This window comes from Oncorhynchus mykiss, chromosome 17 (assembly GCF_057628025.1).
Source record: "Oncorhynchus mykiss isolate SJ-2025 chromosome 17, ASM5762802v1, whole genome shotgun sequence".
Lineage (NCBI taxonomy): Eukaryota > Metazoa > Chordata > Actinopteri > Salmoniformes > Salmonidae > Oncorhynchus > Oncorhynchus mykiss.
Genome location: NC_143038.1, coordinates 31457806 through 31474546, shown reverse-complemented (window position 1 = coordinate 31474546; position 16741 = coordinate 31457806). Strand labels below are relative to the sequence as shown.

The window sequence follows — 16741 nt, the reverse complement described above, 5'->3', positions numbered from 1 at the left end:
CATAGGCCTGATGCCCCGGTCTCTTCTGACAGTGTTGGATACCTCTACAGTGTGGAATGTTGCATTGCGCTGAGGGGTGTTGGCTTTGCAAACAACAGTAGAGCCATCTCAACCAGTCGGTTCTAGTTCTGCCACACCCTTTTGTGCACACACACTACAAGAGGATACATTGTCAACACACAGTCCCTCATTACTCCACGCCTATTCACCCATACACAGACCCCACATTTGTGTAGGAAGTGACGTGTCACATTTTCTGGACTATCCAGATAAATTTGCTCTTCCTCTGAGCGGCCCAGCCTGGGAGACAGCATATGAACGGTGACAGTCTAGTGAATCCAGCCGTTGTGGTTTCATCTCACTGTGATATTTTCTGCCGGATTTAAAGCTCTCAACATGAAAAAATACAAAATAATTTCATAGAATTGAAACAATACCACTTTATTTTGGTCACAGACGGACGAAATTGTGCTTAAAGCTGAAGTTGGAACGAGTCTGCACACATTTGAATGGTGTCGCTCAGTGGACGTTAAATTGAACATTCTCTGTCGGCAGTTAAATGAAATAGTGCTAATATTGTAATATTAAGTATGATCATATTTATTTTACAGTTATAAGAAATGTGAAAGTTGTTTAGAATTTGATTGTTACTATATTTAGAAAGCATTTCAGTCATTTTAAGCCATATTGTCCGACTTTGTTTTAAATAAAAAGAATATCGTTTGGTTATGTCTATTTTGGCGGAAATCAAAATGTTGCCCTATTATTCAATTAAGTGCCAAATAAAGTAACAGGGTTGACTGCAACAGGGTTGACCGCAACAGGGTTGACCGCAACAGGGTTGACCGCAACAGGGTTGACCGCAACAGGGTTGACCGCAACAGGGTTGACCGCAACAGGGTTGACCGCAACAGGGTTGACTGCAACAGGGTTGACTGCAACAGGGTTGACCGCAACAGGGTTGACCGCAACAGGGTTGACTGCAACAGGGTTGACTGCAACAGGGTTGACTGCAACAGGGTTGACTGCAACAGGGTTGACCGCAACAGGGTTGACCGCAACAGGGTTGACAATTTCATCTTAAATCAGCCATAAATTGTGACAGGCGAAATGGAAGTTTGTTGTGTGCAATAGGGAGTGGCTATTAAATGCAAGCTTTACAAAAACGTTGAAATTGTTAAATAAAAATGTGCCTGTCTAAGTTTTGACGTGTTACACCAGAACATGGCCAAAAACAGTAGAAACCGCTCACCTGCTTTTACTCTATGATTTGACTATTAGATGTTCAATGTTTCTTTTGGGGGAAAAAAAATATTTAAAAAGGTATAGTTTCACCATATTAAATCAAGAGTTCAGTACACATAACAGGGTTGACCTTAAAATGAGGGACAGATGTAAATGAATCACTAATCACATGACATAAATAATAATCTTCAGCAATGTGTGTGAGTCGTGTGTGTAGGTGGCAGGGAAGTCAGGCGCAGGAGAGTCAAACGGAGTGTAAAATGGAGTCTTTTAATGAATGTCCACGTAAAATGCCCCATAACACTAATAAGAATAGAATATAAACAAACATGGGTACGAGGACCCGTCACGTCACGCATACAATAAACACAACACTGACAATAAACAATCTCTGACAAAGACATGAGGGGAAACAGAGGGTTAAATACACAACAGGTAATGAATGGGATTGAAAACCGGTGTGTGGGAAGACAAGACAAAACCAATGGAAAATGGATCAATGATGGCTAGAAGACCGGTGACGTCGACCGCCGAGCACCGCCCGAACAAGGAGAGGCAACGACTTCGGGTAGAAGTCGTGACAAAATGACTTTGTCAAAGCAACAAATTAACTAGGGCTGTACGATGATGGTGAAACTTGGCGAAATGTTGTTGTTAAATGGGTTAAAATACACAGGGTTGACGTAGGGACATGTCAAAATGCTGAATTTTGCCACTTTGATTTCTTCAGATGTATTTAATTCATGTTGTCTATATAAAAGGGCACTTCATTTAATATAACAGGCATTTCAAATTCAATATTGGTGCACTATTTCTACTTTAAATATTTAAAGGGACGCAAAAGAAACCCATTTCGTGGAACGACCCATATACGCACTTATTCACCCTCTGTCCCAACTTTGGGCCACACCTTATCCTGCACTGTAGTTCTCTCTGTTGTATACCTCTGCTTCTAAGAAATTATTTGGATAAGAGGCAAACTCTTTTACCGATCAAGTATTTGGCCAAAGTGAGTTGTCTAAAATTGGCCATTGGTTATGTGTTGTTTTTAAAATTATAATACAACTGATGCTAAGTAAAGGGATTCTTTGCCAAGTGCTTGGTTGCGAGTAAGATCCTAGGGAATGTAATGGGTGTGTCAGTACTTTTCCTTCTGGTCTGCTACGTGTGGTCTGGTCTACATTATTCTGCCCTCTTTCAATTGTTGGAGTTAGTCTAAAGCGCCATCTAGTGACAGATTATGAAAACACAACTTTTACTGTAATCCTTTATGTATAACTATGCTTTGTTTGTTTGCTTGTATCAGAAACCCATGAGCACAGATGAAGCTCTGGACTCCCTCTCCTTTGGGTTCACGACCTGTACTGCTCCCATCCCTCAGAAACAGGAGAAGGTGAGACTTCACTATTTCCAGGTTATAATCACTTATGGGTCATGTTCCCTGAAACATACATTGGGTAACAGGATCGTTATTAGTCCCATAGTCTTTCGGTTGAGACAGCGGTCCCGACTCTTCATGTTTTAACATATGATAGTGATACAATTTCATCTATTAACAGAAAGTGGAGGACTTGGCTGCCATTGATGCTTTGTCTGCTGGCTTCTCCAACTTCGCTCCCCCTCCACCCGCTCCCGTCAAGGTAACTGAAGAGCGCTGATATTTCACTCGACTCCTCCATTGTAAAACTGTATTCTAAAAGAAATTAGCGTGACATGGTAAACTCTTATGAAAAGCCATGTCAGGGAATGTCAATTGACATAACATGGTCATAATGACACCTGGCAACATTTTGGCTAGCTTGTCGGACTGCTTACTTTCTAGCCACCTACTGGTTACTATGTCATGGATGAATAGCCTGCCCTGCATACTGTTGCAAACAACATGACAGTGTCATGTAATTTTGACGCACACCAATGTCGGCTGTAATAGCTTATGACAACTGTTATGTCATGTAAAGATATGCTGCTGTGAAGACCGCTTTATAGTGAAGGGTTCAAGTGAGCTTTTTACCAAAGGGTTTCCCCATCTTCCTCTCAACTAGAACCCAAGCAACAGTATTCAACGGACTCAAATAATCTCTCTCCTCCATTCCAGAAAGCTGAGTTTAAGTCTCCCGTTGTGACCAAGTCGGCTGCTCCCCCCGCGGACAAGAAAGCTAAGGTGGAAAAGGTAAGTAACCCCAAAGAAAGCAAGTCCTACGTCATGACCACACATTAATATGCCATGCTTAACAATGTCATCAGCACTACATAAACACTGACAAACACTTATGTCCACTGTTATATTGGGTTGTCCATCATTGCAGCTCAGCCTGTCATGCTTTGAGGCGGGTTGGGTTCTGTACTGTGTCGGCAACAAAAAATATTTCCATGCAAAATATGTATTCCATGTAATACTTCTGTCGGGTCATGAAGCTGTTATCTATTGACGTTTGTTGCGTTTCAGTTGGCTGACTCCCCAATGGACACCAAGCCTAAGACAGATGAGGTTTGTCATAGGAGGGATACAGTTTTTATCTAACCAATGAAATACTGTTACTGTTGTACTATGTATCATCCTGTGTGCTTGTTGATCATTCAATCTAACCCCTTGTGTGTCCCCCTTTCTCTGTCCCCCTTTCTTTCTTCATGTCCCTCTCTGTCTGTGTCTCTCCAGGGTATGTCCCTGGATGCTCTCAATGCTTTGGGAGACACTCTGGCTGCTCCAGAACCAGCGCCCGAACCTCCCAAGATCAGACCTGAGGACATTGTCACGGTACACTTGATTTGTATTCCGCCTGTGCTACATTTGTGTGTGCGAGTGTGTACGCGTGCGTAAAACGTTTTGGTGCACATTTCCGTTCTGCAGGAGGGCAAACTGACATCGGAGGCGGGTGTGTTTGTGGGTGAGAGGGACGACACTATCCCACCAGAGTACAGGTTCACCAAGGACAAAGTCAAAGACCTGCCTCCTCCCAAGAAAGAGGTGAGCCTTCTGAAGCCATCAAAAGCCTCATGTCCCACACCTATAGTAAATACCAGTGGCGACCTCCAAAGGGATCTGATGTTATAGTATACTGAGATTTGAGTCACAGTACTCATACTTCTCCCCTCTGTACTCTGTTTTCTCTCTCTCTCTCATTCTCCAGCCTTCCATGGACTCTGGCGAGGCTCTGGACATCCTGTCAGGTGACTTCATGTCTTCCTCTGTGGCTCCATCTGTCCAGGCTCCTGTCCTCTGCCCCCCAGCTCCTCCCAAACAGGTGAACAGCACCCTCTATCATTGGTTGTTCACTTATCAAACCATCCACTAATTGGTCAACTCTGTTATGAATCGATTTACCCCTCCAATAGTTTAATTTTCTATGGGTCTATTGGTAATCTTCTAAGTGAAAGTCACTCCAGTGCCATTACTTTAGGGCTAACATAATATGGCATGTGAGTAAGAATCAATAACAGCCATTTTGTCAATCTTATGACAGCCTTAGGAAGGCATTATAAGCTGTAAGTATGTGAGTCTATCTCTCCCAGGCCAAAATAGATGATTTAGCAGCCCTGGATGCCTTGGCTGGAGACTTTGTGGCCCCTACTAAGGCCTCCGCTGTCCAGGCCCCTGTGGTGCCTCACTTCGACAACCCCCCACAGGTAAACTCACAGGTGTTTTGTATATGTTTAGTTATGTTGTGTGTTCATTGTATTCAAATCATATTGTTTGTGTGTGTGTGTATGTGTGTACAAGTGCTTGTGTAGGTGTGTGTGTACCTTGTGTATTGCTGGCTGTCGAGTCATGGTGTGTGTATGCATATGTACAGTATACCCTGCGTACTGTCAGGTCATATCATATGTGTATGTGTTTTGCTCCTGTCTATAGAAAGCCGTTTGTACATTTGACCTTGAAGCCCCCAGCATGGCCCCTGTTGTACCCGGAGCCACTACTAAACCCGGAGCCACTACTAAACCCGGAGCCACTACTAAACCCGGAGCCACTACTAAACCCGGAGCCACTACTAAACCCGCTGCCACTACTAAACCCGCTGCCACTACTAAACCCGTAGCACCTACTAAAACCACCACTGATGAGGTAACCACGCTACGTGTAGACACAGGAGAAATCTAAGGCGCAGTAAGAGACTCAACTGAAGAAAAAAAGTCCCTGCACACAGCTGATCCCTGTGTGTGTGTGTGTGTCTCTCTCCAGGGTATGTCCCTGGATGCTCTCAGTGCTCTGGGAGACACTCTGGCTGCTCCAGAACCAGCGCCTGAACCTCCCAAGATCAGACCTGAGGACATTGTCACGGTATACATACACTGAACAATAAAGTTATTATATTAAATTCTTACAATGACTAGCTTACAGTATAGTACATAGTGTAGCAGTCCCAGTGACATTTTTTAAGGATAGAATTCATTTCAGCTCTGTTGTGTGTGTGTGTATATACACGTGTGTTTTTTTGCATGTGCTGTATAGGAGGGCAAACTGACAGAGATGGAAGCTGTGCTTGTGGGTGAAAGGGATGACACTCTCCCACCAGAGTACAGGTTCACAGAGGACAAAGGCAAAGACCTGCCTCCTCCCAAGATAGAGGTGAGCCTCATTTACGCAAAGCACAGGTCATTGGGAGATCAAAAAATACATTACTTTTCACTATGAGAAGAAACAGAACTAAAGATAACCAGGAGTTATTGGTGTAAGGGAATTTGATAATCATAACTATGTCTCTTCTTCCTCTCTTCACTTCTCCTCCCTATCCTCTCCCGTCCGCTCCTCCCCTGCTCTCTCTCTCTCTCTCTCTCTCTCTCCCCAGCCCTCCATGGACTCAGGTGAGGCTCTGGACATCCTGTCAGGTGACTTCATGTCTTCCTCTGTGGCTCCAACTGTCCAGGCTCCTGTCCTCTGCCCCCCAGCTCGCCCAACACAGGTGAACAACACCCTCTACCATTGGTCACTCACTTATCAAACCATCCAGTGATTGATCTGCTCTCTATAAAACTATGACCAGCCAATACGTGTTTTTATGTCTGGTTGCTTTAAGAGTCTCTTCGTTTTTTCATCGGTAGCAGAACAACTCACTTAACATATACATTTTCCCTCCATCTCTCCTCTCCTCCTTTGTGTCTGTAGGCCACAGATGACTTTGCCTTGGATGCCCTGGCAGGGGAATTTGTAACTCCAGCTGTTGCCCCTGCAGTCAAATCTGCTGCTAACCGCCAGGTACTGATACACACACACAATGTGAGATTATTGTTGTCCTATGCCTAATTCACATTTAGTGGCTCAGTCAGATACCCATTGTCAGCAGTGACATGTAACCGTGTGTGTGTGTAGCTGTCTACAGGGACGGTAGATGCTCTGGATGCCTTGTCAGACACCTTAGTGAACATGACTCCTATCCCAGAGCCCGTTCCTGTCTCTGTCAGGGACATCGTCAAGGTACTTATAAAGAGTGATATGAAGGCTTCATTAAGCCTACACATGATGTATTTAGTTTAAAGTGTGACCGACTGGAAATTCACTCTTGTGCAATACAACTGTTTAAGGCTATTCCTTGGTCAAAAAAATAAGCCTTACCTCACTGCAGTGAAACCTTTAGCCTATATGAGCTAATGCTAATGCTATCTGTTGTTTTACCTGAGTCTGCTCTCTGCTTATTCTAGGAGAAGAAGATCATGGAGGAGAAGCTTATCAAGATGGGGGAGAGAGATGTCAGCCTTCCAGCTGAGTACCGGCACACAGAGAAAGACCTTAAGGTAACATATACAGGGTTGTAGTAGGAAATAAAAGGGGTATTCCTGAAGATGCTAATGTAATGTGCTAATGATAGCATAAATGCTAACGCTAATACGTGGTAAAAATGCAATACACCAAATAAAATGGTAGTAAACGGCCCTTACGTTATTTTTACGCTCTTCTATCGAAAATATGCAAAAACCAAGTAAGTTAAGAACAAATTCTTATTAACAATGATGGCCTAGGAACAGTGGGTTAACTGCCTTGTTCAGGAGCATAATTACAGATTTTTAACTTGTCAGCTCAGGAATTCGATCTAGCAACCTTTCAGTTACTGGCCCACCGCTCTAACCACTAGGCTACCTGCCACCCCAGGTGTAAGTAAGGCTGTATATTTTACAGGTTTTGTGTCTTTTCTCCTCACAGGCAAAGGCAGAGGCCAAAACCCAGGCGGATGTTAGGCCCAAGCAGGTAGCGTTTCTGTCCAATTGTATCTATAATCGCACAGATCAGTCGTATTCAATGTCGTACTGTGTTGAACACAGTGCCACTCATAAAAGTCATATTGAATTCAAGTAAACCGTATGTACACTTGTGACCCATCTTCCTCCTACCTTAAAGCCATCTATGGATGACAGCAGTGCCCTCGACCTCTTGTCTAGCGACTTCTCTTCCTCACCTTGTCCTACTGCAACAACAAAGCAGACACAGCCCAGTCTGGAGGTACGTACACAGGGCCCGATTCAGACTTTTTTTAAGCGTTTTGATTTAAGCACTTCTCAGTAGTTGGTATACAGACTTACCGAATGCATGTGCGTCACGCACTCTCCAGATGTTGCTCCCTTGCACGCTCTCTGCATTTGAGGCTACTAAGCCCATGAAGCTGGTCTGCAAAATTCTTGATATTTTTTTTTTAGCTCAGACTCCATGTCATTATCAGATAAGACCTTTATGTGCCTCTGCTACTCTATCATGGCCTCTCTTTCACACAGGTACATGTTCATCTTTCTTTTCTTTTTTTTGTCAATGTACTTCTTCAGTGTCATTCAGTCTATTTTTTTTCATCACTTGCTGCTGCTCAAATGGACTTCTTCTCTTACTTCCTTGGCTGCTCTTTCAAGAACCTCCAAGGGTTGTTTTACGTTTGTATAGACAGGGCATGATGATGTCTGCTCTGTAACAATAAAAAACTATCTTGAGTTCATATGCATGACACCTTGCAAAAATACTTAGCATATTATGCATTACCCGTACCCATTGGGTGCGTAACCTGATTAGGGCCGTCCACCCACGATGCTCAGAATGACAGAAATCCCATTTAGATTATGGTAATTAATTCTAACAGAACAGGCAAGTCGAGGATGCAATGATTTGTGATCCTTCTAACCTAATTCTGATGCGCACTTTGAAGATGTTATACTTACTGTCCACATTTACTTATCCTCAGCCAACAAGATGAGTAACGAACAGCAAAATCACTAGCCTATGTCAATCTACTATTCCCCATAGTAGAAAAGTTAACCTACAACAGTGGAGGCTGGTAGGAAGAGCGATAGGAGGATGGGCTCATTATCTAGGAGGATGGGCTGGAATGGAATAAACGGAGCGGTATCAAACATATTGAAACCGCATGTTTGACTCCGTTCCATGAATTCCATTCCAGCCATTACAATAGCTCCTATAGCTCCTCCCACCAGCTTCCACTGGAAGATGAACTTGCCATTGATTCTCTGGTTATGGAGCAACAGATATGGTTGTTGGTTGTCTTACAGCGCCCTCTAGTCTTATTGAGACGTATTACAAGTCTCCCGTATCACTTTACCATAGCCCTCCCTGAAGTTATATCCACACTGAACAAGGTGTCAATTTTGTTTATTGCAGAGTAACAGCAAGTCAAGGTCTAAGTCAAAGGTAAGAACTAGACCTTAAGAAAACCAAATGAAATTAGATCCTAATAATCATTTGAGATACATGCCCATATTCATGTGATTTGATATAAATGTCCTCTAATTGACTTGACCTTTGACCTTTTGTCTCAGAAACAACAGGAGGAGAACCCATCAGCCAAAGACCACCTGTCTGGAAAGATGAGTTCAGATGTAGTGCCAGGATCCAAAAATAAGGGTGGCAAGAGCTAGACCTCTAGGTAAGGACTTGACCATCAAGTACCTCAGGAGCACAGATTTCAAAAGTAGCCTACAAGACTCAAACAACTTGAAACAATGTGACCGTGATACTGGAATGCAGGCTTCTATATGTACTAGCATACATACAATTTAGTCTGATTTAATATCATAGTATAGGATTATTTTGTTGTCTTCTGTGAAATTGACTGATGTATGTTTTTATGTATTGCAGGTTTCTAGCGCACTACATGTCCCCTGCCACATGGAGGCGCCACTAGAGGGAGCTGCTGTGAACGATGATTCTATTTTTCTAAATGGTGGAGAATGTATACTGGATGAAAAACAAACATGACCACACACACACACACACAGACACATGCTGTGTGCAATGCCTTTCCTGCTTGGTTTCGCACATGACAGAAGATTGTACTTGTTTTGGTTTCTTTCCTTTGAGATGAGGAGAGCAAAATAAAGAGAGAGTGAGAGAGAGAAGGTGAGAGAGAGAGTTTGTTGTAATTTATTCCTCATGAATGACAGAGCAGCTGTCCAATCCTGTGAGAAAAATAAAATGGAGGTGTTGCCCTAGCTAACAGTCTGTATTGCCCCAATGTTGCAGTGATGTTGCTTCAACATTGCTACAATGTTGGGTAATAGTGAGCGTGATCTGGGTTTAGGAACAGTGTATAGTGGGTATATAGGATTGTGATGTCTTTGCAATCTTGCTGTACACAGAAAAGCATGTTTTCTATTATGTGGACAGCCAACATAAGACACTAGCGTACAGCATATTCTTGCTTAGTTTGATGATAATACTTAGTTTACAATATTGAAATGTGTAAAAGGATTTACAGGAAGTGATCTGCTTGGTACGGATGCATCTGATAGCTCATGCAATACTATATATTTACTTTCTTGATAGATATCGCTTTACAGAAGGGTCTATATGTGTGTACTTTGCCTCGTAGAAGCATGTATTGGTTTCCGAAAGTGCACTTACAAGTAAACTTGGGTGGTCACTACCTCTGTAAACTGCCTTTGTTTGTATACTGTAAAACAGTCCCAAGAGCTATCACTTCTACTCAAAAAGTCAAAAGCTGGTATGACAGAATTCTACATACAGTATTTCGGTGCAGGTCTCAAACTCAAAACTTGAGAGATATTTTGGAAATGGGAATTCTAATTTAATAAAAATGTCAAAAATAATTGGTTTGCTGTGTGTATTCAAGTGTCTGTAGTAACTGCTTGTGCCTCAACAACAGAAAAACAAAAATGTTGAAGCTAACATGGGGTAGCCTAAATGTACTTTGCCCTATAAAATGGCAATAAGAAAATGACAAAAACAATTAATGACTAGTAGAATACACAAGAGGCTAATTTGGTATAGGGAACCTACTGTATATTTTGTTGCAGGAAAGAGAATACTTTTTAATATCTTTTAGAAAGGATTTCACATGCAATATTAGGAAAATCTTTATCTTGTGCAAAGCAGCTCCATAGTTTTTACATTTAGTTAAGTTTTACAACGCTGCTTCCTCTATTGGCTGTTTTTTGAGTGCAACAGCCTTGGACGCTTGTAGAGTAGAATTTCAATAGATGTCAAGTGCTTGTAAACAAAACATTTGAATAAAAAAAGATGTAGCTTTACCATTTCTGTCTCATCATTCAGATTGTAAGAGATGAGTAATATAAAGTATTGGAGATTTCACATTAACATGCCTTTACAGTTACACGAACACTCACATTTTACATACACTATGTTACAATCATTCAAGTATTCCAAAAAATATTGCTTTCCTCCAAATATACAAAAATGAATAGTATGGGGAAGAAGTCCAACAATTTGAGGCATAAAATGTTAAATTAGTTTTATGGGGGTTTCACTGCAGAGCCTGTGTCTTTGGTACTATTTACAGGACATGGAAATCAGAAAGTGAAAAGCATCTTAATACATCTCCATTTATTAGAGTAATGACATTAATCATATTCACAAAGCTGCCGTAAAGCCAGTATGTTGATGAAAGGAAGAGAGTGAGAATTAGGCTATTTCAACTAGATAAATGGTGTTACAGTTGAAATGTATCAAATATAATCAATTGAATGGTTCGTAGCAAAGAGACAACGTTGCGCCATCTTGTTTCCCTCTGTCGCAGTGGAAATCATTGTCTGTGAGAAGAAAAGACAAGGAACAGCCGTGTCATAAGCATCACCAACTACATTGTGAATGTCAGGTCGAAGTGTCAATCTGTTCAATATTTTTTTTATGTAGTTGTTTTGGTCTGTCTAGTCCCCCCCCCCCCCAGCAATAATTGTAATTACTTTACTACAAACACTGACCAATAATATTTACTACAAACACTGACCAATAATATTCCATAAAATATATATGCATATATATATATGCAAAATCATATTTCAACTAACGAATATGTTATTTTTGTGTTCTTATGTAGCTTGTACATGCTGGTTTTACTATACCTGGTGTTTTTACTATCCTACACTAAAACACACCGCTCAATTTAAAACAAAGGAATATTTAGATGGTTGTGGATAGTTTAATTCATTGTATACATGTTTAAGATTACACTAGTCTGTTGTTGGCTATAGGATGTTGTTTCCCTGGTGCTCCCATTCTCGGCCTGAGTACAAGATAAAAACATAAGAGAAGCTTGTCTTTCTAACGACAAACTCTGTTAGGTCGTTTAGGGGAGAAAACTCCCAAAAGTGTGCACCTTGTGTGCTGAAAGCAGTCTCCACCAAAGCGGGAATATTGCCTTTAAATTTATGTCACTCTGTAAAGCTGAATTTCCGTGATGCAGATTGAATTGAGTCTTAACAGTCTGGTCCATAATTATTGGCACTCTTGATAAAGATGAGCAAAAAATATAATTTCGGACCTGTTTGCCATAGTAAATAGGTAAAACGTACTTTGTTTTGTAATAATGTGGGCATACAAATAATTGTAACATTTAAAAATAAATCTGGCCTCCTGTGTGGCGCAGTGGTCTAAGGCACTGCATCGTAGTTGGGGGCCGGGTGCTGACACGGTCACCAGGTGTACGGTGTTTCCTACGACACATTGGTGTGGCTAGCTTCTGGGTTAAGCGGGCATTGTGTCAAGAAGCAGTGCGGCTTGGTTGGGTTGTGTTTCGGAGGATGCATGTCTTTCGATCTCTGCCTCTCCCGAGTCCGTAAGGGAGTTGCAGTGATGAGACAAGACTGTAACTACCAATTGGATACCACAAAAAAATGTTTTCAATTAAAACATTTAAAAATAAATATTGATATATTATTATTATTAATAATAATAATAACAATTAATGTAGAACATTGTGCATTTCAATTATAAATTATAGCTGAGTCAATAGAGCACAAGGACATCCTTTCCGGCCGAACTCCCCCCTAACCCGAACGACGCTGGACCAGTTGTGCGCCACCACATGGGTCTCCCATGGGACAGCTTGGGAAATTCCAGAAAATGATGTCATGGCTTTAGAAGCTTATGGTAGGCTAATTGACATCATTTGAGTCAATTGGAGGTGTACCTGTGGATGTATTTCAAGGCCTACCTTCAAACTCTGCCTCTTTGCTTGATATCATGGGAAAATCAAAAGAAATCAGCCAAGACCTCAGAAAAAAATTGTAGACCTCCACAAGTCTGGTTCATCCTTGGGAGCAATTTCCAAACGGCTGAAGGTACCACGTTCATCTGTACAAACAATAGTACGCAAGTATAAACACCATGGGACCACGCAGCCGTCATACCGCTCAGGAAGGAGACGTGTTCTGTCTTCTAGAGATGAACGTACTTTGGTGCGAAAAGTGCACATCAGGCCTCCCGGGTGGAGCAGTGGTCTAAGGCACTGCATCGCAGTGCTAGCTGTGCGCGCTGTGTTAAGAAACAGTGCGGCTTGGTTGGGTTGTGTTTCGGAGGATGCATGGCTCTCGACCTTCGTCTCTCCCGAACCCATACGGGAGTAGAAGCGATGAGACAAGACAGTAACTACTACCAATTGGATAGCACGAAATTGGGGAGAAAGAGGGGGTAAAAAAAAAAAATTGAATCCCAGAACAATAGCAAAGGACCTTGTGAAGATGCTGGAGGAAACAGGTACAAAAGTATCTATATCCACAGTAAATCGAGTCCTATATCGACATAACCTGAAAGCCCGCTCAGCAAGGAAGAAGTCACTGCTCAAAAACCGCCATAAAAAAGCCTGACTACGGTTTGCAACTGCACGTCCATCTTTCCCACTGCAAAAGCACAAGTCAAACAGGGAACACATTTTTGATCCTTCCAGATCCTTGATATCCTTCGTCTGCACTTCTGGACTGCCCTTTTCAATTCAAACCACGGGTTTTCAATGGGGTTCAAGTACAGAGACCGAGATGGCCATTGCATTTTGATTCTGTGGTCAATTAACCTTTTCTTTGTGAATTTTGATTACTGCTTGGGGTTATTGTCTTGCTAGAAGATAACCTGCGGCCAAGTGTCAGCCTCCTAGCAGAGGCCACCAGGTTTTTGGCTAAAATGTCCTGGTACTTGGTAAAGTTCATGATGCCGTTGACCTCAACAAGGACCAGTGAAGGCAAAATAGCCCCATAACATCACTGATCCACCATTTTACTGTATGTATGAAGCATATGCTTCTGTTTTGATATTGTATTTCCATCAACTAGGTTCAATGCTCTTGTTTTGCTTGGTGGGCAAGGGTGTTTCATATGAGTGTATATACTGTAAGTGGGTGTTTCGTAAATACATGAGGGTATGAGTGGGTGTATACATATGCAGGACTCGCGATTGCAGTGGCATATAGGGATGAAGAGGAGGAGGAGGAAGAGGAAGCCACAGCCAGCAGCAAATGGGCCCAAATGATCAGATCACAGGATGCACTAGGGTCCATCTTTCCCACTGCAAAAGCACAAGTCAAACAGGGAACACATTTTTGTTCAGCCACATTGGATAATGGCAAATACCCAGTCAGTGTAACTTTGGTTATCCAAAACAACCCTATCAATCGATGATGATCGATGATTTAAATCATGTTGATGATGATGAAGCAAAACTTGGCAGTTGTAGATCTGGTTACCTCTATGCCTGTGGTCATTGGTGGCGTTGTCGTGGTTGTTTTAAGTGGAGTGAGGTGTGTTAGCATGGATAACTTTCAGACCGTTTAAAACGTATTTAGGCTATAGCTTTGGCTACAATAAACCTCTGATTGAAAAACCCTTGTTGCCATTGTTGTCTGAAACTGGATTAGTCCGATCAAATTAATGTATAAAATGTAGCCCAGCTGGTTTACTCACCTGGCCCAGCAAGTCAAGTTACTTCACCAAATACTTGCGCATTACTGTTGATTGATGCACAGCTGTAGACCACATTATCTCGGGCCTTTTTGAAAGCCTTCAATATCAAGATGTCTTTGTTTATCTGGTCCCCACTGAACACTTCGGAGTCAAAAAAGTATGTGCTTTTCTTCATTCTTGGAATTTAACGTTGCAATAAACTCCATTCCAGCGTTGTCCTTCCCCTGAAACCAAATCAACATGTTGCCCCTAGGTTTCGGTCTCTATCCCCTTTCTCTGTCAGAGAACTCAGTTCGAGAGTTTTTGATAGCGTTTGTGAACATAATTGAGATTCAACAAATAAATACATAAATCATTTCTTATTTAAATATGTATTTAAAAAAAGGAAATGACTGAAACGTGATCAATTATACAACTGGGTTACAAGCTTATAGCCTAAAACCATTTTGTTCACAATAAGACAGTCTAGAGACAAACCTACAACACAAATGAATTTACCCTTCACATCGAAATTTAAATAGCAGTAGACAATGCTATTTATTACAATGGTATTGTTTGTTCCAATAAAAGTTGCCTATTTAGTCAGTTTACTACATGAATGCCAAGAACGTTGTGCATATAGGCCTCCCTAGGCTAATTGTATTTCAGATTGAAAAAGCTAAAACATTATATATAGCCACACTTATGAACTAGGCCTTTTAGAGTGCATGTATTCTGGCGACGTGGAAATCCATCGATTACTGTTGTTTAAACTATCCGCCCTACATTGAAGGGAAAAACTCCATAGGCTATACCATGCTTACCTTGACAAAAGAACGGTGTCTGCATCCACTTTTGGCCCATTTTCATGTATTTTGGCACAGCAATACTTCCAAGATCTCCATCATGGTATGTACAGTAGAACCCGGTATGATGAGGAGCTCAAAACGACCTTAAACCCCGCCCCAAGTCATTTCTCATCACTGTTAAATCGAATCATTTGCAGGAGTCATTGCAGGTGGTCTGTAAAGGCTGCTCAAGCAGAGCTCACCAATCCACGCGGCGCCTCACAACAGGCTGGCGGCTTTGTGCACAAATTGCACGCGGTCTGTGCGCTCACCCACAGCACATTGTGGCGACAAAAACGAGGTAAAGACTAGGCCAAATACGAATGGAGTCAAACTTTCAACGGAGGAGGAATGAATGTAAGACAAAAGCAGCAGCTGCACTTTTGAGGACGAGATTCTGTGCTGCCCGGTTGATAAACATCTGTTGCAAGAATATCCGAATAATATCATCAGCAGGCCTATAATTATAAAGGCTATTATCGAGCCTTGAGACTATTTGTTTCAAATAATGTTAACACATTTTTTAATATGTTATTTATTTGTAGTATTGCTATTATATTTGCAACAAAATGTACTTATCAGGCCTATATTTCACTCATCTACAGCCTAAATCAGTGCATGGTGTCAAAGTTTAATAGATACCCTAGACATTAACAGATTAGACATCTGAAATAACCCTGAAAGAGTTTCACACAGCCATAGATCCTGACATACTGTAAGATAACGTTCAAATACATTTTGTTTTGAAGGGTGAGGCTCTGCTTATAAGATTAGTTAAGGTTCCTCTCTTGTGCAAATACAATAACATTGAATCGAAATTAATTTGGAAAACTTTTGGATCAATTTTGATAACAATCTGACACTATAAAGCTCACAAATAACAAGGCCTATTCATGAATGATAGAGTGATGTGAATAAATGTTTGGTTACATCGCCCCCTAAATGCAAGAAATAGTTCACCAAAAGTACATTTTTGTAAATTATTTTTCCTCAACCCTACCAACCCTTCCCTGATTGGAGTAAACTAATAGACAACACTTACAGCTATTTTTTACTTACACAGTGCACTCTAATCTTAATTTCAACCCTCAGATGTCCACAGACTAACCCATCTTTCCCAGTACTCTACAATTTTAATATTTCCTTTTGCAATACTTCCTACTATTTTACTGGGATGTCTTACGAGGGTCTTGAACGTCTGTATTGGTACAATTTCTACCGAGAATGCCCTAAAAATAAATACTTTACCTAAGAATATAATCATATTTCCCATTGATTGGTCGTGTTATTTGTTCAAGATCTGCTAGCACTGTTTGTAGGTCCATCTGAACACAGACATTATGATTTAACAACCATTCCTGGACCTGACTCCAAGAGCGAGCCACTGAAGGACAGTACCAAATGAGATGATCTGTTGATTGAGTTTCCTCGTGCTGCACAGGGCTGACTGTTCAACGGTAGCCTAGTGGTTAGAGCGTTGGACTAGTAACCGAAAGGTTGCAAGTTTAAATCCCCGAGCTGACAAGGTACAA

The 16741-nt window shown here is 41.5% G+C and overlaps 1 protein-coding gene and 1 long non-coding RNA gene across 2 annotated transcripts; one reads left to right on the top strand and one right to left on the bottom strand.

Annotated features, from left to right (window-relative positions):
- Positions 1 to 5145: 5145 nt before the first annotated feature.
- Positions 5146 to 10281, top strand: LOC100136674 (calpastatin; the record flags this gene model as incomplete). The annotated part of the gene is given in 12 exon segments (NM_001124645.1): positions 5146 to 5305; positions 5423 to 5521; positions 5693 to 5809; positions 6030 to 6143; positions 6347 to 6436; positions 6551 to 6655; positions 6880 to 6972; positions 7379 to 7423; positions 7574 to 7675; positions 8834 to 8863; positions 8992 to 9098; positions 9311 to 10281. Coding segments are annotated over 10 exon segments (891 nt in total).
- Positions 10282 to 10434: 153 nt separating this feature from the next.
- Positions 10435 to 15619, bottom strand: LOC118940470 (uncharacterized). The gene is made up of 3 exons (XR_005036992.2): positions 15186 to 15619; positions 14383 to 14606; positions 10435 to 11241 (listed from the first exon to the last, which is right to left on the bottom strand). It is a non-coding gene; the product is annotated as an uncharacterized LOC118940470 (long non-coding RNA).
- Positions 15620 to 16741: the final 1122 nt, after the last annotated feature.